This window comes from Hirundo rustica, chromosome 1 (assembly GCF_015227805.2).
Source record: "Hirundo rustica isolate bHirRus1 chromosome 1, bHirRus1.pri.v3, whole genome shotgun sequence".
Taxonomy (NCBI): Eukaryota; Metazoa; Chordata; class Aves; order Passeriformes; family Hirundinidae; genus Hirundo; species Hirundo rustica.
In genome coordinates this window covers 121106578-121132371 of record NC_053450.1, presented here as the reverse complement: position 1 = coordinate 121132371, position 25794 = coordinate 121106578, and the positions used below count along the sequence as shown (strand labels likewise).

The window sequence follows — 25794 nt, the reverse complement described above, 5'->3', positions numbered from 1 at the left end:
AAGTGAAATAAAAATGAGGATGGGCCAGATCCAGGCTGGTTAATGTGAAAGTGAAGTCCAAAGCCAGCATAAAACTTGACACTAGAATTTGTGGAAACAAGTGAGTCCTCATCTTTAACCTGCTCGGTCTGATGCTAGCAGATACTGATTGCTCTAAAAGTTTACTTGGGAGCTGTTCAAAGAAAACCACTTTTTTCCTTTGTGCCTACGATAGATACAAACGCAGAAAAAGTTCTATTGCCATTTAATCCCTAGAATAATTTTCCTTCTTCATCAGGCAGTAAAGTTAGTTGAGTATTTTTGAATCACTGATGTTCATTGCTTATGCCATGTGTACAGGAAGGTATCAATCACAATTTCCCTGCTAAATACAATGCCTTTCCCAGGGAATTACAAATGAAGACCTTTAATAAGTCAAAGGGCTGAAACTTCAATTTAATAAACTCATATTGTTTCTTCTCAGCACTTTGTTTTATTAGCAATTCAGAACTAGGCCTACAAATCAAAACCAATTTTATCAGGAGTTTTTTGTCGTTGCAATTGCAAATGACTGCAAGTTGTTGTTCATTGTACAAAGTAAAATCATTGTCCTGAATAAATGGATGTAAGATTTGAGCTAGATACTTTGTACATTGCCTTTAAAAACAGCTAACAATTTTCTGTACAAGAAAGCATATTTACACCCTTATGCACATAGGAAGCTTGATATTAGCTTTGATGCTTACGGGACAATAAGAACATATTGCCTATTATTTTTTCAGAGCAATGGGTTAGTTAATATAGCAAAAATGCAATGTTATGGTAGCATAGCAAGGCTTTGTTAATAACTTAGGGGTTTATAGTTAGGTACCTTTAAGTTTGGAAGCCTTACCCTGGTGTAAAGAACATCTGAGATAAAGCTATCAGTTATGTCACTGAAATGAGAGAGCAGCTTCAACAGGATTGACAGAAAAGGGCATGAAAGTGAAAATGAATGTTCAGAAGTTACAGTTTAATCAGGGCTAACATTTTTACCACTGGAGTGGAAATTAAGTAATCACAATTTCACTAAAAACCAGGATCAAAGCTTCCCTTTCTTTCTTTGAGGTGAGGATTTGCCTGACAACTTATCCCTGCAGGTGACCAGATCATTGTCTTTTACATCCCTTGTGAAAGACAATTCTCCTTAGCACATACAGTGACCACAGTCCATGCTGGGGCCTCAAACTCTGTTGTAGGAGAGCATGTTGCATGTTGAATTGCAAAATTTATTTTTCTTGCAGTGCTGGTATTAGACTGTTTCTTAAACTCATAGCTATCAGCCTGACGTGGCATGCATGCAGGTTTCTATAAATATATCTTTTCAAGATGTAAAGCTGTAAAAATAGGACCTCTGATAAAATATCATGTGGTTGAAAATGGAAATTTCAAAATTATTTAAGAATTGGGTTTATAAAGTCCTCTAGTCTTCCAGTACTCACGTTTGCAAATTCTTTTCACTTGACTGGCATTTTAAAACAAGGTCTCAGGTGTCTCTAGCAAATACAGAAGAGCAAAATGCTTAATAATGCCTTGTTTGCATTTTCCATTTTGATGCTAGCTACTTAATTGGAAAGCAAAACTTTCTTCTGCTAAGGGAATTGGTTAAACAATGTTTGGAATTTTTTTTGTGGAAATCATTCTATGTACAGGTATACTTTTCAAATAACTGTATTATAAAAATGATAGTCAATAAATATATGAAGAATTATAAAGGAATAGATCATTAATAATTATGTGAAAACATACAATTAGCTTCTTAGCAGAGGCTGTAGAACTTGCAGAAGTTAACCTGAAACATCGAATTACCTCTACAGAGAGAGATCAAGCGCTGCTCACACTGATATTCTTGAGGAGTATAAGAGTAAACAGTTGTCTTCAGAATGTGGCCATGCCCTTGAATGTCTACTGAGCTGCACTTTCTTTAGCTTAGGCCAATGATTAACTTTGCTAATGGCTGTATATCAAATTCACCATTGTTTGTATATCTGGCAGTGAAACAAGCCATGTCTGTCTTTGTGTGGATGATGCGATATTAATTTCAAGGAAACCCTTTGTATAAATAGTTTCCTTTGAAAAGTTATGTCTTTGTGCAAGTCCTAATTACTTCTAATTTACCTCATTTGGCTTTTGACTCTCTAACTTCAGGTTAACACTACTATAGGCACAACATATTTCTTCTTGGTATGTGTTGTTCTTTTCTCTTACTCCTTATTTAGAAGAGGATGATGAATTCTCTTATTCTGCTCCCTTACAATCAGTCTTCTATGACAGATCCCCATGGAGCAGAGGAAGCTACACCCTGAAACAGTCATATGTAGGGATGTGAAGTCATCTGTGCAGCTTTGCCTCTGAAGGGAGGTTTGTCAAGGCATAACGCTGTAATTTCTGGCCTCAGCACCATTGGGAACCCAGCAGAGATCCGCCCACAGCACACATGGAAGCAAAGCGTCTTCAGATTCCTGTGGTCTCTGCTGGGTCAGCCCTGGACAGTTTGTGGCAATTTTATCAGGCTTCTGACAGAATAAGAGTCATGCTGTTTTGTTGGGGTTTTTTTGGTTTTTTTTTTTTTTTTTCAGGCAGAAAGGGGAGGCACCTCTTAACTGCATAAAGCCTGGTGGAAATAGTCCAAGCTGAGGGGAACTTAGAGTCCTTGGCTTAAATTCAGGATACTGTTACGTGCTGTGAGACAATCCTGCAGACCATGTAGAAGATAAATGCTGCTTAGAAGTGTTTCATCAGGTATTTAATGGAGAAAGAGCCCTTCATTAAGGTTTGCACATTCCAGTGGAATTGAAAAAGTCAGATTCTGCCTTAAGTTGCAGTCATGTAAATGGTGACTGAGAGCAGAAATTTCTCTCAAGTTGTATGCAATTCAGGTGTACAACTGTTAGGAGATGGTGAAAGGCTGGAGTTTTCTTAGTCAGCTGTGGGAATATACATGTGAAAGTTTAATATATATATATATATATAGTAGGACAGGTATGTGTATGGGTATTTGCTTTCCTTCTGTAAATGAAGGGACTAACAGTTTAACACTTCTACACAGTTCTTAAACGTCTTAAATGCAGCAGAAACTATCAATTATTTTGTAAATGGGATTGTCATGGCAGGGTAAAAAAGAGACAGGCTATTCAGAGGGTCTACCTTTCTTCTTTCTTGTTGGGTTCTCTAAACACAAAAAGTCATTCACACTCCATAAAGAAAAAAAAAATGTAGCATCCAATGCTTAAATATGAAATTGTTTGATTCTCTTAAAATTAGGATCTAGACCAGCTCATTCCAAACAGAAGCTCTTTCCAAGTCTTTTCCAGTTGTGTGATAGTGACAGCAGGAAAGTCAATCTGTTCTCTGTTTTTAATCTTCCCTGTATCTCCATGTGTTGTACTGTCTTTAAAAGATCTGTGGAGGTCTCATATCAATGATTTCAGTTGTTGTTCAGTGATGTTTCACAGGAGCAAATGGACACACAATTTGCTAATTGTCTACTTTTGAGACCATGAAAGTTGAGCAGATGCTTATTGATGCTGTTTTTTCACAGGTAATTTTGAAATTATTTGACGTTTCTGTTGAAATACAAGGACTTAAAAGCTATAACTCAGAACAGTACAGTTAATCAGGAAATCATATTTGATTATATAGAAGTTGATTAAAAGATAAAACCAGTTTGTGATCTACTTTTTTCCTTCAGTTTCTAATCAAGAAAGTAAGACCAATATTATAGATAAGCTGTCCTGCACACCTTTGAAATGTCTCGCCCAGCCTTTCCTTTGAAAGAAGAAAACCTGTACATTTCCTCAATGATAATTACCTGCTTCAGAATGTGCAGCTGCAGTGATTGCAAATCCAGTAGTAGTGAATCTGTTATTTTGCAGTCCTTTCTTCAATTTGGTTATAAGTGTCAGATTTTCAATTCCATCTGTGTTGTTTCATGTTAATGACTATACCACCTAAAGACCTAAGGACACTGGCCATTTAAAAAATACCCCTATGTAGAGTTGTTTTAGTGCATAAATGCATATTAGGCACATTTAAGTAATTGTGATATTTTTTTCCCTCTGTCTTTTCTGCTTTTAGACATTGTACTAAATTGAAGGTACAGCTGTTTCATGCCTTCCTTTTCCTTGATGGGTGAAGGTGTTTTAGAATAGTTTTTGCAGGCACACCTGTGGTGGTTCTGCTGAATGTCAGTGTGGCAGGACGCGTGAGAGCTGCTGTCCAAAATCCTCTGGTTTTTTGTGCAGCTCTCTGTTCCCAGCAGGATTTTGTTTTAGTATGAGCCCTGCACTGAGGCTGTGGCAGTGATGCTTCAGGAGGAGACCTTTGGGAAGCACTCGGATCAGAGTTTGAGCATGTCTGGTAGCTGGATAAAATGAGACCGAAGCTGCAGAAAAGCTTAGGCAGAGGTTTTGAGTTTCCTACAGGCAAATCTAGCACAAGATTGAGAGAGCAATCCATGAAGAAGAAATATCTTCACCTCCTCTGTCTTGTCTGACACTTCAGATTAAAGCCTGGGTGAAGACTTTATTTGGACCTTCAGAAATCTGGAGCTTGAGCTCTTACATTGATGACCGCAGTCTTGTTCTTAAACTGAGCTGCTATTCAAGCACACGCAGTGGGAACACGCAAAGAACAATCTGTGACACCTGAAATTACCAGGTTCAGAATTATCCTTACCAACAGAACAAAAGAAGACCAATTGTTTTGAGATCAGAGAAGAGTAATAATCGTCTCTGACTGATGAGAAGTTCATTCCCTTGTGAGAAGTAGAACAGCTCAAAAAGTATAACAAGTCCTTGCAAATCTACTTTTGAATTACAGTGCTTATGTTCCACAAAGCTGATGCTGAGCAGTAGGAAAAACTATTTTGCTTGGAACAAGATAGAGTCATCTGCAGTGGAGTGCAAATGGGATCAGACTAAGAGAAGGAGAAATTAGGCTGCATGTCAGGCAATCTGAACTAAAAGAGTTATTTGACTGGGAAAGAGCTTCCCAAGGGAAATAATAAAAGCCACATTATTTGGGACACCTAAAATTAGACTTCATAAAGCACTAAAAAAAAATGTACAACCTTGCTTTGGTAGGGGAGGTGGACTAGAAAAGGCAGGGTTTGAGATTTCTTTTCTTTCTTTTGCAATAAATTCTATAATTTTTGGGCTTGATTCTGTTCTGTGATATTTAAGTCAAGGTAAGATTTACATTGCTTCTTGCCTTAGGAAACTGAGGTTAATCATATAGGCTTCTCCCTTCCACCTAATGCCAGCCTTTTGAACTGTATCTTTTTATTTCTGTCCCTCAGGGATTATTCAGACCCCTCTCTTCCAATTATAGGTATGAATATTTAGAGGAGTGGAGAAAGGGCACATGAGCCTTAAGGATCCTTTGTAGCATTTCCTTCTTGCCTGGCTCTTACCAGACACTAGAACTGATCAATAAGATGCTCCTTTTTTGTTTTTAATCCAGAATTTACTTAGATTATTGTGTGAAAATCCATAAACTTGGCATGGTCCGAAGCTCTTGTGTGAAATTACTGACCATAGTTTATATATTTTGTATATATATATATAAAAATATAATGAGGGGAGAGGCAAATGAAATACAGCCTTTAACCAGGGAACAGAGGCCTCCAAGTAATGTGTGCTGATAAATTGAAAGAGTTGCAGCCTTCTCCATAATTTTCTTTCAATACAGTCCCCATGATAATTGCTGCAGTAATACAAAAGAGGTTATCGTAGCTGGTCCTACATATTAAAAAGTGTAGATTGTGCAGTTATGACTAAACGTTAAGAGCCAAATGTTTTTTATTGTAAGCTTGAAGATTCCTTTATCAGCATACATTGTCTACTTGTGAGATGGCAGCACACCTTTCAAAGCCCACTTGAAGGGATAGAGCCCCTGTGTGGAAAAGAGTTCTTCATTGTGTAGGCATAACCCTGTAATAGTACTGGTATAAAAACCATGAGTTTTAATGTTTACACAAAAGCGCGCCAAGGTTGGGACATCGAGCTTCTGAATTTGTGGTAGGAGACAAAAGAAGACACATCAGCAGGATTTTCTGAAAGATGGCTCATTTGTAGAGGGTTTGAAACAGCATGGGAGGAAAGCTATATGGTGTCTCCAATATTTCATTCAAGGGCTGTTTGTTACAGCCCCACAGAATGCATTTTGCCCTGATGCCACTGGACAGGAGGATATGGGAGTGGGATCCATGGTGAACTCTTCCTCTGCACTGAATTTTGGATTGTAGATGGTCACACAGTTTCTAGTCCTTGAATTTAGGCTGCAACATTTGGAGGAACGGGTGCAGGGACTGGTGGAGAGGCAGCTAGAAAAGTCATCTGATGGCATTTCACATTGTGACTTTTAAATAGCAGGAGCTGATTCCCATTTCCTTTCTCCCACTGCTGCTTGCCTCCGATGTACTCTACCTCCTGCTGCCATTCATGTGGTCTGCCACACGAGCGTGGGTTGTATTTTTTTTCCCTAATTTGACTAAGAGCATATTTCCCATTCTAAATCCTTAATGAAGACAAAAGGCCTGTATTGCAGGGTAGGAAGATACTAACCCGAAACATATTATTAGCTGGGAAGACTCATTCTCCTTATGTCCATGTTTTTGAATGGCTTAATTGAGGAAAAGAGATATCTTCTGATAATGGGTTTTTGAATAGGGCAGCAGTGAGGGTGGAATGGTGGAGATGCTGTGATGCCAGCTTTTTTGGAAAGCTTCATTAAGAGCTTGTTAAAGTGATTGTAACCTATTCTGTTACAGACCAGGGTGCTTTGATATGCCGGCTCTTGGGCACAGCAGTCTCTCAAGGGAGTATTTCAGAGGCTCTGCGTGTTTAATTTTTGACTGATCTTTCACTAAGTATTTTGCAAGATAAAAAAGGAGAAAAATACTCAGATATTATTGGGGTATTGTTCATGTATGCTAGGTATGAAAAGAACGTGTCTGCATGTATGTTTTAATTTCACTGTCTCTTCCAAACTAACCCTCTAGCAAAACAGCCAGATATTCCACTCCACTGTAACTTGCCTCATTTCTATGTTTTCTCTCCTGAACTTTTCCAGATGTAACTGCTGTGCCTCCTTCCTACACAGATGATTCTGGAAAAGCGTGGAGTGCCTGCTTTTAAAAATGATGGAAGAAGCAAGGGGAATAGGGTCTGGGAATTGGGTCTTTTCAATTCAACATCAATTTCTAGTAAAACATTAGAATGTGAAAAATGTTTTTAAGACCTTTCAGGAGTCAGGGAAACAAATTATGACCTAGAGAGATGTATAAAGAGTAAATGTGAGAAACCAATGTAATTTCTTGTTAAGATAAAGCCTTGAAGAAAGAAAAGACAAAGCATATGACATATTTCTTTTATTGTAGGGCTTTTGACATTGTTTCATATGACACTGTGAAGAATCTCAGAAAATAATTGTGACATGATGGACGTAGAACAAGATGTAAAGCTAGATGTGTTCAGAGCATTTTTCCAAGTGTCACTATCAAAAGAGGATTTCAAGTATGGCTTGCAGAGGGCTCTCTTTGGCACTGCCTAGTACTTCCATTTGCAACTTAACTAATTAAATACAGGGGTTTCTTTAGGGATGACTGAGTCATGCTGAGGGCTAGGTTAGGTATGAAAATTAGCGAGTGATGCCCTGTCATTCTGCAAAAGATTTTTTTTAAAAAAAGCATATAGCTTTTGTTGGAAGATATGTGCTTTTTTTGTCAGTGAACTAATGCTAAAGAATTGTGAAAATTAACATTTTTAAATGGCAGGAAAAACACTTGACTTTAACACTTGAGTTGTCTGATCCTTGATATATCATTTGGTAATAGAAGCATTAATTTGTATCTTTATTTCTTTATTTATTATTAAATCAAGAGGGGTTTTTTTCCTCTTTTTTTTTCTTTTTTTCTTTTTTTTTTTTTTCTCTCTCTTTAAACATTGAGTAAGTCCAGTGAACCTTAAGAAGTCCCTTACTTACTCCTTAGAGCAGCAAACCTCTGGCTTAAAGTCAACAGAGTTTTTGTCCCAGCAGGAATGTCTACATGTGGTCGACAATGATTTGTTCTCTGCAGAGTTGCATTTCAGGGCTAGGGTCTAAGTTACTGCAAGATGTAATAGTTGGACAGGCTAGTGTCTATGCATTTGGTACTCATGGCCCTGGTCCAGATCCGTGAGCTTGTTCCTTAGATGTATGTTGTCATCATAACTGTAATGAGGCTGTTTGTGCTGTACCTTTGGAAGCAGTGCAGTATAAAAGTCTTCAGTCTGCTGACAGCCAGATATTTGGCTGATCTTCAGATTGCAGTGTATAAACACATTCCTCCGTTTTTTCTTTTTATTCTTCCACTTTTCCTTCTCCTCCCTTCCTTCTCCTCCTGTCTCAAGGACATAGACTTCGGCTATATTTTTCACAACTGCGTGAAGCTAGAAATCCAAGCGGATGCCTGTGCCACCACCACCGCCGCCACCTCCTCCTCCGCCACCTCCACCACCTTCTGGAGGACCCCCTCCACCACCACCACCACCACCGGTAAGACTGACTTTTCATTTCTATAAGCAAAAGCTTAGCTTAGCCAACTCAGAGCCCACAGGATTTTGGCATGGATATTCATAGCAAATATCTGGGGCAGATGTTTGTTCTGCTGGCACTGGTTCTGTTCATTATAGCAGTGGTCTCCAAAGTGGGCTGTGTGAGATGATCCATTGGTGTGTGATTGGGATGAAAATACTGTAAGTTCAGTCATACATGTGTATACTTTATAAAGAAATAAACCCATGTATGTTGGGGTGCATGCTCCATAATTTTTTTACTGCTAGAAATGCATGATAAAAAGTTTTGAGATGATTAGAGTGCATATGGTGAGAATTTAGCATTTGTGAATACTTTTCCAGCCAAAGGGAATTCATTTTTGTATTGGTAATGTACAGATGGTAAGTATTAATTTCTTCATCCTTTTTCTTACAGCTCCTATTAAGACTCACAGTGTTCAGCTGTACATTTTGCCCTTTCTAGTACACGGTGTCTTCCTGGGGATACAGCACAATATTCTTTTGTACATGTGCAGGAACAGTTACAGCTTGTAACAGATCATTACTGTGTGTGTCATGAAGTAGAACATATGCCTTGTCAGCATGTTTGCAATAAGAGGAGGCTGCTCTGGGTGAACTTTCAGGGTATTACATTTTCATACCTTCACAATCAATTATTGTACCAATGGTAAAACCTGTTTAAGCAATTCCTTGAATTCTGTGATCAGCTGGTCATAACCTGTTTCTGCATTGAAATTCTTAGACCCTTTTTGAAAGAGTGGAACCTGGCATGGTTGCGTTCAAGTCATAAAATCTTTCCTGAGGTTTTTTCATACATTTTTCTGTCACTGCTGTGTTTATTTGCAGACTATGTTAGTCTCTGTAGCGAAACAGTACATGGTACTTCAAATGTACTTCAAGTTTATATTTTTAAGAACATTTTTCCCTTGCATTCCCTGGCATATCTGCCTGTTTTGTTCCCAGGAAGGTTGGTTGATTTTGTTTGGTATTGTTCATAATGCTCTTATTTTATCTTTTTTTTTTTTCCAGAAGGATGTTTCCTTGCAAGTTTCTCTCTGCTACTTTATAGGCTGAACCATTTTGTAAAACTCCCCATGAGTTGTGGAGATGAAGAGGAGGATAAAGACAGCAAATGGAATAAGCAGCTTGATTCTTTCCAGCATTCAGTATCAACTTGGGCACCATGAGCAGTGTTTCCAATTAGCAATTCTTCTGGGCTGGTACACAACCTATACTTAGATGCTGAAATAAGTGGGCTGCATATTGTGAGCAGCTTAATGCTCACAACTGCAATTAAAGTCAACAGAAGCTGCAAATGTTCTTACCCTAATAAATTTAAATCAGTAGAGTATCTAGAGACATTTTTAGACTCCTCTAACATACTCCAATTGTAAATGACTGGAGAAAGCGAAAAGGTCTCCTGTGGATCATTATGAACAAGCTTAGGAGTTTTTGTTTCTCATTCCCTTTTCTGATGACTAAACCCACTGCCATGATAGGGTTTTGATACAAGACTTATTTTCATATTGTAGTTGGATCATTCTGTTTCAAATGGGGTGATCTCTGTATAAGATATGCAGAATTTAGAGTCAGCTCAATCTTGACATGATACATACTAGATGTGTTTCTAGTTAATGCCTGATATTGAGCCCTTGCTTTTAATAAGTCTCGATACTAAAAAGAGCATATGAATCAACACAAATATTTAATAAAATAACATGGCAGGACATTGTTTTTTCTGTAAGAGCAAAAATTAATTTTTTTCTGTCAAAACAATGAGAGACAGGATCAGGAATCTGCCTGGTGAGTTCACCAGAAGCACCAGCTGGTGCCAAGTTACAGAGTAAAATCCTGTAGCTGGGGGATCTGCAGATACTTGCTGTAGACCCTATTTTCTTTTACTAGAAAGCCCTTTTCTAGAAATTGGCATTTGTCTTTGACAGCTGCTAATCTGCCCAGCTGTTGTTTCAGCTGCTAGATCTACAGTTGGGGGATGGAAGAAGGAAAAATTTTAACAGGCATATAGCTTTAAGGAAAACCTTCAAAGCAAGTAAGTTATTATTTGGCCAACAGCTGGAAACGTTCCAAAGTAAACAGCACAGTGATTTTTATTATACTAGTGTGATTAAATCAGAGTAAGATTTGCATGTTAGCAATTAAAAGTTAGGTTTTAATTTTGCTACTGATATGCAGGTGAGCCACTAGTTTAACTTATGTGATTTATGTTAAAAGAAAAATATCTGTGTGTAGGTGGGGGTTTTAGAATCCTGTTGTTTTTCATTATGCTATTGCAGGGGTACCATAGACTTGTGTTGCTTTTCTAGTTATGGATGAGAACTGCACTTTCCTCTTGCTTTCACTATCAAGAGATTTTTTGGAGTGGTCACCACATTATCTTTTTCTCTGCACATTTTCTTTGCAAATATTGTGAGCCTTGATCCCAAATAATTTTGCAGTCCTTACTTCACGGTAATTCTAATCACTGTTGGCACATAACTTTTTTGACCTGTTAACTCCTTCTTAAGGCAGAAGACAGTTCTTTCCTAGTGTTTTTTGGCCTTGTTCCTACTGTTTACTAAGACTTTTGGATTTGCTGATATTCTGTAAATACTTGTACTGAATTTTGTTCACAAAAGTTGTTACAAGACAATACAAAGTGATTTGGAGATGGTATTTAAGACATGTTGGAGCCACCTGTGCCCAATAGCTAAAAAACTACTGTTAGAGCAAACTTTAAAGGAAACAAAATTCCTGCATCTCTCAGGAGGGAATGTGGGGTGTCTGCTGTAGCAGATGTAGGTGGCTGAGTCAAAATGTAAATATAACTAATTAGATTAATTGAGCATGTCTTCAAATGCCTGCCTTCTGGGGGTCATAGAGATGAGTGGGGTGAGTAGGCAGAATAAAAATGTGCCCTGATGTGTTTTCTGGCACTGGCTTATAGAATTCAATTATTTTCTTGTTCCCTATTCCTCTATACCATATCAAAGCACACTTATATAGGAGGCATAGGGTGTTTGTTCTAAAGCTCTTTTAATTTATGGGCATGTCATATAAGGTGAGGTTTTTTAATAGAGTTTTTGTTGTTGGTTTTGGGGAAGATGGTGGTGGGTTTGGGGTTTTTTAAAGCTTTCTGTTCATGAAAAATTTAATTTTATTCCCCTCTATTTTTTTTTTTTACCACTCTTGCCTTTAAGTTTGGCATATGAGGCACCCAGGTTAGTTTGGGTTTGTCATATTTTCTGGAGTAGGTGTCACCACTGAGACTGATTAAAATTTTTCTCTATTTAATTTCCCTAGAAAAGGATCAAGAGAGAATTTTGCTTTGATAAACGCTGTTCACTTATTACATGCAGTGAAGGCTGCTTACTGCTGTGTAGCCTCTGTATATATGAATTTGTAATGTTAAGATCAGTCATCACCTATTAAAATGTTAATATTGGAGGAAGTGTGGATGTGTAGCAGCCCTGCTGGGTTGTGCCTTACTCAGAGGTGTTTGTTTAATGATTCATATGTTTGTGGAGTTTAAGAAAATACTTCTGTTCTCTTTAGAATTGTTATGATTAAAGTCTTAGCATAGAAATTAACCCCCAAAATCACAATGGTTCAGATGATTAAAGCTCATAAAACAGCACCAGGTGTTTATTTGCTGCCTTGTGGCACACTAGAAACTAGGATAGCAGGAGGAGAAAGTAATATGCTCACTTCGGTGATAGAAAGGTGAAACTTGGAACAATGATGAATGCTAGACTAGCATGTTGATTAATCTTAATAATTACCTCATTCTTATTTAGTTAAAATTAAAAAAATAAAATTAAGAACAGAATTACTGTTGTAGATAAACCTGTCAGTGTTTACCAAGTTTGTCATTCTCATTTTCTGCTCTTGTAGCAGAAAACTCAGAAAAGCAATTCCTCATATAATGCTGTGATAAATGCATAATTTACTCAAAAGAAGGATTTCCAAGGTTCAGAAAAACATCACCTGATAGTTTTCCTTGAGGGGATGGGTTTTTTTTTTCCCCTCCTTCATGCAGTTGTTAGATTGAAAACCTTCCTGAGCTGTTTCTTTCAGCCTTCCCAAGAATTTCAGAGAGCTGCAGTGTTCATCTGAAGTTGTGTGGGAGTTGGTTTTGCTCCTATGACATTTAGCACTACTGTTCTTTGGAAAGAGAACAAACAACATATGTAAAACATCTTGGATGAAGAGAATGATGATTTATGGTACTTTGATTTGGTCTTACCAAATATAGTATGAGCAAATGTGCACATATGGGCACTCATATGCATAAATTTTTGGTCATGCTTGCTAATTATTTATTGTAAAAATTAAAGTAATCTCTCAAGTCTTTATTCAGACCCCTAGACATGCAAGTGTGATACTGAAAGAAGAGAATTGTGCATGGTGCCAATAGCAAAATATGTAGGAATGTGTTTATTAAAACTTTATCGGAGCAGTAGGATCATGTTTAGTACTTTAGTCATGGAGTCTCTGGGCCAGGAGATACTAAAACACAATATTTATTGCTGATAGGCAAAACACACTGGAGTGAGAGAAAGCTCAGGCTTGGTAATCTTGGTGACTGACTGATCATATAAACTGTGCTAAAGGCTGGACAAAGCACAGCTGAAATTTTTAAGTGCTTTGTTCCAGACAAAATAAATACCGATTTATAGTGTTTTAGTAATGTGTCATATCTCACACCAGTCTACTTTCATAAAGAAATCAGAGGCAATCATGTAGGGGGAAAAAAAAAATGCTGTGCCTTTGTGTGGTTTATTTAACTTAATTTTCAGCTGTTGGAAAATTGGGGTTGCATAGCTGTGGCATCTCAAAATGTTGATGCTGTACCCTTCTACTCTTGTAATCAGCAAATACAGAAAGGGTAAGTGGGAGCTTTGAAAGGTGTGGAAGATGAAAAGAAAACATAAATACTAGGCTGGCATTGCTCTGTTTCATCTGGACAGGCACAGGAGCATGGACTGCATATAGTTCCTAGATGCTAATCTTGAATGCTTCCCTTGAGAACTCTTACGTCAGTGTTTTAAGTGTATTTAGATAATGAGTTCTGTTTTGCAGGTTTCTTCATAGTATCATGTGTTCTGCATGTCTGAATGGAATGGAATGCATTTAAAGAGCATTCTTTCTCTTTGTTTTTCAGCTGTATAATATACAATATGGAAACTGCAGAGTACAGTTAGCAGCTGTATATGATCGAGCTCAGCCTAGCTGCAGAGAACTAACAGGCTAATTTACCATTCTAATCACACAGTAATAATGCCCTTAAAAGTCAGTACCCCATCTCTAATGTCTATTAAATTCAATCTGTCAATTAAATATGATACTTTTAGCCTTTTATTTAAAAGAGAACTCAGAACAGTAGCAACACTTCAGTAGGACTTCTCTGAAAGGCTGGAAGGTGACAGTGCAAGGAATGCTAGATTCTTGTTATTCTCTCTTGGGTTAACCATAATTTTGTGTGGATGCTAAAAGGCATTTCAGAATGATCAGTAGCTTCTCCACAAGTAACTGAGTACGAAAATGGCCTAGTGTTCTTAGATAGAGATTAAATTGTGATGTGTGTAGGTTTTTACAAGTTGGGATTTCTGTTGCCACTATTCACGGTATCTCTTGTCATTCTGGGGACTCTGCTAAGGTAGACAGAGAGGATAAACAGTGCTAGTGTCACCAGCTCCCATGGCGACGTTTTCAGCCTTGTACTGTTTGACATTTTCATTGCAATGCCAGGCCCTCAGGTTTTCTTGTTTATGTAAAAGTTTTCCCTTTCTTTTCATTGATGCAGAGACAATCATGGGACTTTGAATCCCATGAAAAGATTTAGAAATTAAAAGATGAAGTTCATTTTTTTTTTTTTTTTAAGCCAATCTCAGGGTATTTTTGATATTTGACTTGTGATTTTTTTGGACTGCTGGAAAACGCTTTTAGAGTAGTTTAAATTTTATACTGCCTCCATTTTGGTAGGTTCTGATACTGCATGTTTTCTTTTAGTGAAAGAACAGTCAGAATTTGCATTTAAAATGTGGGTGTCAGAAAGTTAAATACCCATAGAAAAGCTCAGCAGGTATAAATGATCCTACTGATTCTGTTGCGCTTTTTGTACTCAGGTACAGAAATCATGCTGGAAAACCTTAAGTATGCCCTAGTGAATAAGCCCACTGCTCCATTTGAGGCAGGAGCAATTGAACTGTTTAGTATACAAGATTTTATATTATCTGATACGGTGGTGCTAGCATGCGGTGCACAGGGTTTATTGGGTGCAGTGGCATTGATTTCTGGTGGTGTTTGAAATAAGCACTGGGAACACAGATTTAGAAGAAAGTTGCTCCTGCTGTGCTGGTTTTTGTGTTCTGTTCCCTGCCATTGTGTGTGGTGGTAGCTTCAAGCAGGTGCAGGGCAGGCACTTCCAGGCTCTGCTAACCCCAAAAAGCCTCACTGTTTGGGACTAAAGCCAGGACTGGGCGGTGGCTGGAGTGACAGGAAGGGATCCATAACAACTTCTGCACTGCTTCCCTAGCTGGGAGCTGAGAAACAAGATTGGTGTAGACACAGCCTATCTAAGTACACACATTGCTCGGTGACCTTTTCAACCTGGCAGGTTCAGACTGCAGAACTTTGTGCGATGGAGACTGAGATCGTGGTTAATCAGTACTGAGCTGGGTGTAGGTGGAATTGTCAAGTGCTGGTCCTGTCATTCTCTTGAAACAATGATTCCATTAGCTGCCAGGAAGCTATTTGGCAGGTGCCCTCATGTGGGTTCCCTCAGAAAAGTTGGCTGGAAAGTGACCCCTCGCATGGGAAGCATTTGAAGCTCAGCTTGCTAGAAGGCTGAGAGCGTGCCATGTTTGCCCAGGCAGATCAGGAGCCAAGAATGAATTAGTTTTGTCCTGTGCTACGCAGCAGAAACACAAGAAATGGCTCTGATCTTGCAAATGACTGTGCAGGTGGAGTCTTGCGCTGTGGTGAAGTCTTCCATAATTTAAAGGCTTTAAATCAGAGGTCAGAGCTCTCTTGTGAGCAGAACCAAAATTGTCAGGTACCAGATCTCCCAGGCTTTAGAAACAAGCAGTTTAAAATATTTTAAATAAAGAAAGACATGTACTTCGTTGTTGAGACTTGCTGGACTTCTGATTAAACGTGAAGGGGGGATTATTTTGATTATTTTATTTTGTATTTGACAGTGCATGAGTGAAACCACACCTGATGCATATGTAATGAAAATACAAGAAGAATGACAATGTTTTTCTCTGGTAGTCCTGTTTGTGATCTGCTGTTTATTATTTATTATTTTAATAAGCTCCTTCTTTTTGTTGCTACTGCTTTTCTTGGCACATTCCTGGTAGAGATTTTAGCTGCTTGTTTGAGAACTCTTTGTAAAAGCAATGCTCTCGCCTGATGGGCAAACTGTTTCTGCTGCAAATGTAAAATCATTAATTCCTGGCATAATTCTAAACTAGTAATAGTGGATTGATCTTGGAAGCAAGTTCCAAATTCCTCTGGGGCTTCAGATTCCATGCTCAGCTATAAATGAATAGATGACTTTTATAATCCTATGCTATGTCAAGGAAGACATGCTGGTCAGTTTACAGTGAGATTTCTGGTCAACTTCCATGTTCCAAAACAACCTAATTCTTTTAATAAAAAACTATGACATGGTAGTTTGTTAGACTGTTATAGCATCTTACTGGCAATATTACTTTTTTTCTCTTGGTTCCGCTTTTGAAAAAGATGGAGTCTTTTAGGAGCTGAGTTCATTTAAATACCTTAGTCCTGATGGTTACAGGAATCTCCTTATGGAACACTTGTGGTCAGCAGCTTGTGGTGAAGTGGAAGGAAGCTACAGAGTAAGTTGCTTGCAAGCAGGTCTCCCCTGTCCTTGGTCCACTCTTTTTTTACCATCAGAGGTTCCAGAAGGGTATTTTAACAGACTCATGACCTTTGAGGCCCCTTACTCAAGGTCTGTGCCCTTCCAGACTGTTGTGAGCACCAAGCCAATGCCTGGCTTTCCTTCAAAGGAGTAGGAGATTTATGGCTGGATGAGGAGCCAGTCATCATCTCTCCCTTCATGCTCTCCTGCTTGGAAAGTCTTGTGGTGCCATATGGGAGGTAAGAACATTCATCATCCTTTCTCAGATGGTTTACCAACCACAAACAAGCTGTGTTTTTCTCTCATATTCTCAGCTATCTCTGACATGACGCACAAACTGCATTAGGCAGCTAGCTTCACCTTTTTTGTCCTCTTTCCTGGAAAATCATATTTGTCTACACCAGAATTTTGGTTATTGTTAATATAGAAATAATATTTGGAGAATTTTGTTATATTTCCAGTGGTTTCTGCTGTGTCTTGATGCTTTATACATCCTTTATTTAAGGTTTAGTTGTTTTAGTTGTCTCTCATTATTGACAAACCTTTTCTTTGACCAGACATGGCACTATCACATTACTGACTGTACTGTCTCCAAAGCTCTTGCTTGTTTTGCCCTTCCTGCTGTTTAAGATGCTGGTTTTAATTGTCCATTGCCAGGTTTGTAGGCTTTTTCTCTTGCATTTTTTAGTTTAAGTTGGGTCTCTGAATCTTGAAAGATTGGATGCCAGAGAGGGCCGGGACTGGCTCAGGAACTTCTTTTTTCCTCCTTATAAGTATTTGTCTCGGTGAGCAAATATCCTTTATCCTGGAGCTTTCTGCTCAGTCTTTATCTTGCTGCACCGTCTTTCCCTTCCTTAAAAGCCAAACCTGAGGTGTTTCATGCTGCAGTGGTAAAAATCACTTGCCTCAGCCTGGATCTGTACAGGTTTGGCTGAGCATGGCAGAGAAAAATAAGAAAGCAAGGGGTGTCCTCGAACTCTTTTTTTCACTAAAATATATGCTTCTTATGCCTTCTGCCAGTAGCTGTGCTTGATCTCTGCATTGGATCTTGGGGATTTTTTCTTCAGGGGGAAAAATTGGTAATGGGAGAGGGGAAGGTTAATTGCCACAAGATTTATAGAAATAATTTATATTGTCAGCAAAAGAGAGAGCTCTCCTTCTGCCCGTAATAAAATTCTGGTGTCAAATGTATTGATTGGTCTTTAATTTTATCATTATATATCTCACAAAATAATTAGGGAAAAGCTAAATATATTTTGACTTTCTTTCAAATACAATTCATTGCACATTAGGAGTGTAAATCCTCAGTACTATTAAGTTCTCTGAGTAAAAGCACGAATAATGCTTTATTTTATCTTACTTATGGCTCCTAGCTAATTTAGAGTTTCAGTACTGGATCATCTTTTCACATCACCTGATTGGTTTACTCTGAAAGAAAGGCCCATGACTGCTTGGCTATTAGGTTGTCTGAAGGGCTAGAGGTACATTTTCCTGCAGCTGTCCTGTTTATGTAGATTTGTATTACCCTGAATTACTTTACAAATGCATTAAAGAGTGTGTTTAAAATCAGAGTAAATAAAGCCATTTATGGGTCAGTATGTATGAACTGTGACTGAACTACCTGTCCAGAGGACTTTTCTGTGTGCATGGGGTACTCTTTAAAATCTGAAGATTACAATTAGTATTAATATAAACTTTTTCAAATGGCTGGTGCCTTCTGCATTTACATCACTTTAGTATCTGAGCACGTATATCTCTTCAATATTTTAAGTATCATAGGAGCCCAGAGGGTAGGTCGATGCTCCCATCGGTCTTGCAGGATGTAAAGTGACATTCTGAAGGTGATGCCAATATCACAGCAGAGTGTACCCAGAAATGGAGTTCAATGCCATGCATTTCTGTCAATTTTCCCTAGAAAAAGTCTCTCAGTTCTTAATTTGTCTGATACAACTCAATTTAGGGTGTTAAGATTGTGATTATTTGGGGTCAAACCTGGAGTGGTCCATATATAGAAAGTGTAAAAATAGTAAGCTGTCCTTCTAAGCTAATCAATCCACTTTCACAGAACTCCTAACTGGAAGAAGCTGTTACAAACCACTGGCTGTGCCCCTCCACCACAGGGTACTGCACACCACCAAGTCGCTCTGCACAGGACCTGGTGACTTGTGCTTTACAAAAACCACTTCTGCCAGAGAGGCTCCAGCCTCGATCTGAAGTATTATCAAGAGACTGATAATCTGCTGCTGTCTGCAGCTTGTCTGTTTGCATCTCACGTTCATTCACCAATGCCTGTCTCTGCTGCCTGAGTCCTCACCACCATTCCCAGGACAGGCTGTCGTGTGCAGGCAGACCAAGCCCCCCTCAGACAGACTTCACAGCTGACAGTCCAAAGGGAGCTGTTCCTCCAGTGTTTTGGGCACTACTTTGGCTCTTTCTTTTGAACCTCCAGGTTTCCACAATTTAATTTTAAAAATCTGGAGACCAGAACTGAGCTTGTGATTCCGTTTTTGCTCACACTGTTTTTTCTGAAAGGATGAGATATATTGGAGGAGTGTACTGTCGCTCCTTGCCATACTTGCTAATTCAGCCTTGCTGCTGGAGCCCCCTTCCAGGTCCAGGCTTGTGGAACTTGGAATACAGGCTTTAGTTTCAGAGACATGACCATTATTTGTAATCCAGTCACTTTCAGTTTTACATTTGACATTTTTATATTATTTTATATGCATATTTTAGATGCCTTTTTTTTTTCTCCTTTCTCCCCTCCACCTCAACAGTGGGGAAACATGTTTTGGTGTGGTTTTTTTTTTTTTTCAAACGGCCTCAAGCTCCAGTGATTTAGCTCCCTATCTATATTCATGCTGTCCTCATTCATATCTCCACTGGTCTAAGTTACCAGCTTCAAATTCTGAAATGTTTCTTTCCAACATTGATGATTTACAGTCTGAAACATGACTCTAAAAAATATGATTTGATGGTATTTTCCTACTTACAGGTATTTTGAAGACCTGACAGATAACCTAAACATTAGTCCTATACTTTACTTACTGCATATCATAGCTGAGTGTGCAGTTTAGGACACTGAAGACAAAACGTGGTGGAGTTGGGTGCTATGAAAAGGAAGTAATTCTTATGTTCAGGCTATTTACATGCGTGGTTTGTTCCGTTCTGTTTCTAAGTATGTACTGAACGTGACGTTCTTTGTGTCTGAAATAGCAGCAGAATAACCTAGTGGTTGCTAAGGTAATGAGAACCCACTGTTCCCTTACCAATTCCTGTAAATAAAGTATGGAATTTAATTTCACTCTGTGTTACCTGAGGCAGCTCTGGCCTCTCATGAAACAAATTATCTTCACATTCTTCTCCACTTCCCTTCTGATTGTCATTGAAATACTGAGATGTTTCTCTTTTTGTAAATAAATGGAGCTGCCCTGCAGGTGGTGGGGTAGAAAGTAGCCTAAGAATTACATCTTTTGTCTTGCAGCTGTTTTCCCTCTGTGACTTAAAATGTATTTGTCTTCCTGCTGAAACACTTCTATTGCATGTGATGTGGGCTGAAGATTTGACAGCCATAAGAGTTCCTACTTCGGTTTTCCTCTTGATGCAGAACTTACATGTTTATTATCTGTGTTTGGGCTATGGGTTGCAAGCACAGCGTGAGTGCGAATCCAAGATTTAGTTCTTCATCAAAAAAAGGAAGGCTCTCTCCAAAACCAATATGGTAAATCCAGGACTTTGCAAAAGCTGGACACCAGTAGATGAGTGAGTGAGATACTTACCTACTGAAATTATTCTTGGCAAGGATTATCACTGGCCTTGGGAGTGCAGGCAGCAAATAAGAAAACCAAAGGAGCTCTGACTGCTGTGCAACCAGGCAACACTACACCCCAGGCCATCTTGACTTTGTAATGGAAAAAGAGAATCCATATCAAGCTACTTGGCAGCTTATCAATCATCCAAGTCCACCAGGCTGGGCACGGAAGATTGTATCTCTTATGTACAGGAGGAGGAAGAAGAAACAGCTGGGGCATGGGATGGAGTTATGCTCAGAGTAAGGGAATCTGTTGTAAGAGAGAGGCAGCTTGTTATGATGCATTATGGAGTAACAGAACAATACTCCTGCCTTTTTATATGACAGATTTTTGTCTTGCTTGTGTTACACTGATATCAAGTCATGGGTCACTTGCCACAAGTTGCCACAAGTGGGTTATTTTAGCCTAATAGTCTGGGCATCAAGACTATGTTCTAATAGCCTGTCTGCCCAGAGAAGTAGATCTGGGAAGTGAAGTGGACAGCTGGCATAATATATGGACACTTGAACCCGGAAATCAAAGACAGCTGCTGGATCTAATTTTAAACATAGCTCTTGATCAGATCTGTCTAGATCCTGCTTGTCCTGCTACAGCAAAGTCATTAGTGGGAATAGAAAGACAAGAAGTTGAAGATACTGATAAACTGCTTTTGCGAGGAAGGGAATCACCCTTGTTCCAGTTATGGTATTTCCATTTTTCACAGTAAGTATTGTCAGCTTCTAGAGAAGGCGAGTGGGAATGGTTTGTGGCTGGTACATGGTCTCACACCCTGACACGGGCAGCTCTTCTGGGGTCTCGTAATGGCCAGTGGGACTCCCTGTTCCACGAGAACGAAGGCAGGCGGCTGTTTCAAAGGAGGAAAATGGAACAAAGTGGGAGTTTTCCTAACATTTTAAAACAGCACGGGGTTGCATATCAGCCAGGCTGTAATTCCGAGTTTTTACATCAGAGCTCGGGAATGCGGCGGCGCTAGAGGCGGTCTGGAGCTCCATCTAGCGGGGCGCGGCAAATCCCTGGGTTTGGATTTTTTTAGCAAGTACAAAAATAACCAGGAATAATATCGTACCGACAGAATTCTTCACTTGGGATTAGCGAGTTAGACGCAATATTAATTCAGCAGCTGCTTAAGTGTCTTCAAGTTTCTGTTTTGCTTTCAGAATGCCATTACCAAGCTGGGTTGGTTTTGGGGGGGTTTTCAAGTGTGACAGTGTTGTTCTGCTTTATTACAACTGTGATGCTAAAAGTTAGGGCTATGGAAACACTTGTGGTACTCATTATCTTTTGGGAGTTAGCTAATCTCTGCGAGTTTTGGAAGCAAACAGAACATTGCTCCTCTGATGAGAAGATTCCCCTCTATTAGACTGCTCTGTTGATCACAAATAGGTTTGGGAATAACAGCTTTACTGTTTAATAACTGCTTTTAGAAAGTGAGACATCCATTTTTTAAAAATATATGGTTTTCTAATATATATATAACAAGAAACTTGAAGGCATAAGAATAAAGAATAAATTTGCTTTGTTTTATTACAAAACTTTAAACTGCAACCTGACTTTACCAAGCTTGGTTAGGATAGAGATGTTACTAAAATATAATTGTATTATTCTAAAGGCATTCTACTTAAACCGGTGTTAATCTCCCATACAAGGAGACAGTCTAAATAAGTTAATGATCACATTCAAATATAAGTGCAGCATGCATTTATCTATCTCTTTTCCTAAGAAAAGTGGATAAAACAGATATTTATTGTAATTTGACATATAAAATTTTTGATATAAACCATTATAAATAGCATGATAAGCACTGACAGAAGCAGATGGAGTTGTGGGACAGGGGCCATAAATGGCCAAATGATGTCACACTTTTAAGCATGCCTTCTAATTTGCTTTCAACAGTATTAGCCCAGCTAATATTAGATTTGTGTTATGTTTAAACTTTCAGCTTTCCTGCCTCCTGCATAACCAAATGCTGTTCCTGTTGATTCGACTCCTAGGCTTGGGAGTGACAGCTGCCAAGGAGGGCTTATTTCAAATCTTCTATCCCATGTTTGCCTGTGTAATACCTTCTAAACATGCATTTTTGTCTGAACTTCCCTTCTAAAGCTCTTATTGTCAACAGGCAAGCTCAGAGATACCAAAATTGCGAAAGGAGGACCAAAAGGCACGAAACGCACTCTTGGCTGATATCCAGCAGGGAACTCGCCTAAGGAAAGTGACTCAAATCAACGACCGAAGTGCACCACAGATTGAAAGTGAGTGTGTGCTCCTCAGTAAGGCCCTGGGGGAGCTTTGCTGAAGCCTCGGGTGTGGGTGGGGGTCAGATGGACAGTTTCAAACTGAAGGGCAGGTTCGAAGGTCAGCAAAGGTCTGCATCATAGTATGGCTTTAGGATGCGGGGGACACTTTCTAAACAAGCATCCTGCTCTGAGATCAATGACTGTTAACACTTCATGGTATGTCTCCAACTGGTTATCACCTGAACAGGCATTCCTTGTTCCAAAATAAATAATGAATGATGAAATCTTTGAGAGCATTTCAATAAAATAATTAAGTGGGAATTGTTTGCTCTAGCAGAAGAATTGTTCTTTATTAGATTAAAAGAAAAAAAATGCCAAAAAATTCTGGAAACATAAATTCAGTATTAGGCCTGACACAACTACTTCTTGGCGTCACGATTCGTGTGAGACTGAAGAGCACCAGAGGGTGCTGTGCTCCAAGGTACAGGTCAGAGAGAGATGGCGGTTCCTGCAGTAACCAGGGACAGTGTGGCCTTGGCTCTTTGTTGGCACCAAGCCTTAGCAGTCGCAGGGCAAGGATGAAATTGTTTTCTCATATACCCTGGGTTTTTCATTCTTTTTAACAGAACCCAAAGGAGCTAACAGAGATGGAGGTAACCCAGCTGTTAATAAAGGAGGCTCTCAGCAGCCTCTGGGAGGTTTATTTGCTGGTGGCTTTCCTGTTCTCAGACCAGCAGGCCAGAGGGACATGACAGGTAAGGGCTTCATTTGTATGAAAGCATAGCTAGGCAGGCAGAAATTTGGGATGAAAGTACTTTGGGATTATCTTTACTGATTGATTTTTATTGAGTTTTTGTTGGTTGGTTGGTTGGTTGACTGGGGTTTTTTTGTTGTTGTTTTTTCCTGAATGCTTAGTTCATCACATGACTATGGAAGGCTCAATTAATAGTGTGATTGAAGCTACCCTTCTAGATCTCAGGTGCCTTATTTTTTAAAATGTAAATAAAAAGCTATTTCCACACTTGGTGAGAAAGAGATTAAATAGATCTCTTTAACTGAGCTTTTTACATTAAATTAAAACTTTTAATAGTGTCTTCAATACAGTATTGAAATCTGAGCTTATCAGTTTCAGCACAAATGGCAAAGTCATATTTACTTCTCTCCACTAGTGTATATTTCTATGGCATTACACTCTTGTGCATTACTTTAAAGATTCATATTTAAGATTTTTGCTCTCTGGATTTTATTGAGTGTAGCTTTGATCCAGCAAGGTAATTTATTGATCTGAAAAAGAAGGGTATTATTGTTTCACAATGACAGGAGGAAGGCACATGTGGGATCCCCACTGCTGCTTTCACCTCAAGAAGTGCCAGCATCAACGAGGGATGATTTTTACAGTCACAATAATGACCTCTGGCACTGTCAGGCAGCTGGTGCCTTCTCAGGCAGCATAGAGCAAAGTAGGTTTTTGCAGGGAATGGCAGAACTTGGCTCTCCCTGAAGGTTTTTTTGCTCCCAAAAGGCAAGATGCACAGCACTGTGTGTGATGGGGCTTTTGTCACAGCTTCAGCGGCAGTAACTACTTTGAGTTGTTCTTAAAACTATGGACATGCCTATCAGACCATGTGAGTGTTGAATGAGATGCCTTTTCTGACATCTTGCTTTGTGATAAATCCTTGACATTTACTCAGGAAAAGACATTTTCTAAGTTCAAGAATCTTCAGGCATTTGCCGTTAAAAAGGAAATACCAGAACCTGTGCCTTCCAGAAAGCCTTCGAGGCATTGCTTTTAAAAACTTGACTTTTACCGATGGGGTTGAGGTTTCTGTAACATTTGTGTGATTTTTTTGATCCTAAGCAAGTAGTTAACTTGAAGGATGCCAGTTGATGTGTGTCAAACTGCTCCTGTACTTTTCACCAGGACTCTCGATGCCCAGCAGGCGGTACCACACAAGATGAGGCTGGTGTGAAGGGCCGCAGACTCTGCAGAAAAGTTCCTTCTCCTTAAACTGTTTCTTTCTGCAGAAGCTGAGGAACAGGGAGGGGAGCAGGGTGTCTCAGCAGGTCCTCATGTAACTAAGCAGCATCCTTGGTCCCCCACTGGAATACATCGCCTCCTAAGCCCCATTACAGCGTGGGCAACCTGTTGGATATGAGTTGTTCGGGGTGAATGAGTTTAACCCCTCAGGGTATCCCCTGGGGAGGGGAAGATGAAGAACTCGCCGCTGTTCGGTCCGAGGAGAGGGCACGCCACCCCTGTGTGTAACACTTGATATCTGGTTTCCAGCAGGGAGGCCCGGGCAGCTCTCCGGAGTCCGAGCAGCATCCCCCAAACCCTCCGCCCCGTCGAGCAGCGGCGCTGCCAAGGCGAACAGCAACCCCTCGCACCCGGCCGAGGCTGCGAGGGCCGCCGTCCCGCCGGAGCCTCCCGGCCCCTCCCGAGCCGCAGCGGGAGCGGGCCCGGGCCGGCCCAGCCTGCCCGCCCCTCCGCCACCGCCTCCCGCTTCCAGCAAGCCTTCCCTCACCTTCCCTCCTCCTCCCCCTCTGCCCCCTCCGGCCGAGCGCCCTGCCAAGGGGGTGACCCCCGCCGCTGCTCCCCCGCTCCCTCCCCCGCTCCCTCCCCCGCAGGCTGACAAACCCGCCAAGCCCCAAGCAGGCGCTTCGAACCCGCCGCCGCCCCCTCCTCCTCCCCCGCTGCCCTCCTGCGGGCTGCCGGGCAGGGCCGCCGAGGCCTCTGCGGCCGCCGCCGCTCCGGCCGAAGGGAGGGACTGTCCCCCTCCCGCGCCGCCGCCTCCTCCGCCGCCACACGCCCACCCCCCGCCGCCGAACAGGCTCTCCTTTCCCCCCTCCCCGGCCTTGAGCGGGGCCGACGTGCCCCCTCCGCTGCCCCCCAAGTCTCCTCACTTGCTGTCACAGTTCCATAAGCCAAGCAACATCCAGTCGCTGCCGCTCCCACCCACCCCCGGCCCCCCTCTGCCCGCAGCCGTGGTGGACACCCGGAAGAAGAGACCCGGCCGAGGCGCAGGTGAGAGCGGCACCTCCGAAGGAAGGAGGCTTATCCCTCCCTTCGGCTAGCGGGGAGAATCGCAGGATGATTCGGGTTGGAACGGGACCTCGAAGATGACTTCGTTCTTTAAGGCCTCGTTGCAATCCAAATCATTCTGTTGCACTGGTGACTGGGGAGGGGCGGGGATGAAGAGCACACATGGGAGGAATAGAGATTGGACCGCTCGCAATGAGCACCCAAAACATACGGCTTTTTCAGATGTCAGGCAGTTCTTAGCCCTGGG

At 40.4% G+C, this 25794-nt stretch overlaps 1 protein-coding gene across 6 annotated transcripts in view; it reads left to right on the top strand.

Moving 5' to 3' along the window:
- Positions 1-25794, top strand: part of WIPF3 (WAS/WASL interacting protein family member 3) — a 73901-nt gene that overhangs the window by 44778 nt on the left and 3329 nt on the right. For 5 of the 6 annotated variants that reach the window (XM_040069289.2, XM_040068896.1, XM_040069096.2 and 2 more), the window contains exons 2-5: positions 8412-8556; positions 22387-22519; positions 23131-23259; positions 24792-25529. In XM_040069289.2, the coding sequence (XP_039925223.1) occupies positions 8467-8556; positions 22387-22519; positions 23131-23259; positions 24792-25529 (1090 nt within the window). In that variant the 5' untranslated portion in view covers positions 8412-8466. Of the gene's footprint in view, positions 1-8411; positions 8557-19390; positions 20973-22386; positions 22520-23130; positions 23260-24791; positions 25530-25794 lie in introns of those variants that run through there. The other variant, XM_040069379.1, reaches the window with a different exon arrangement.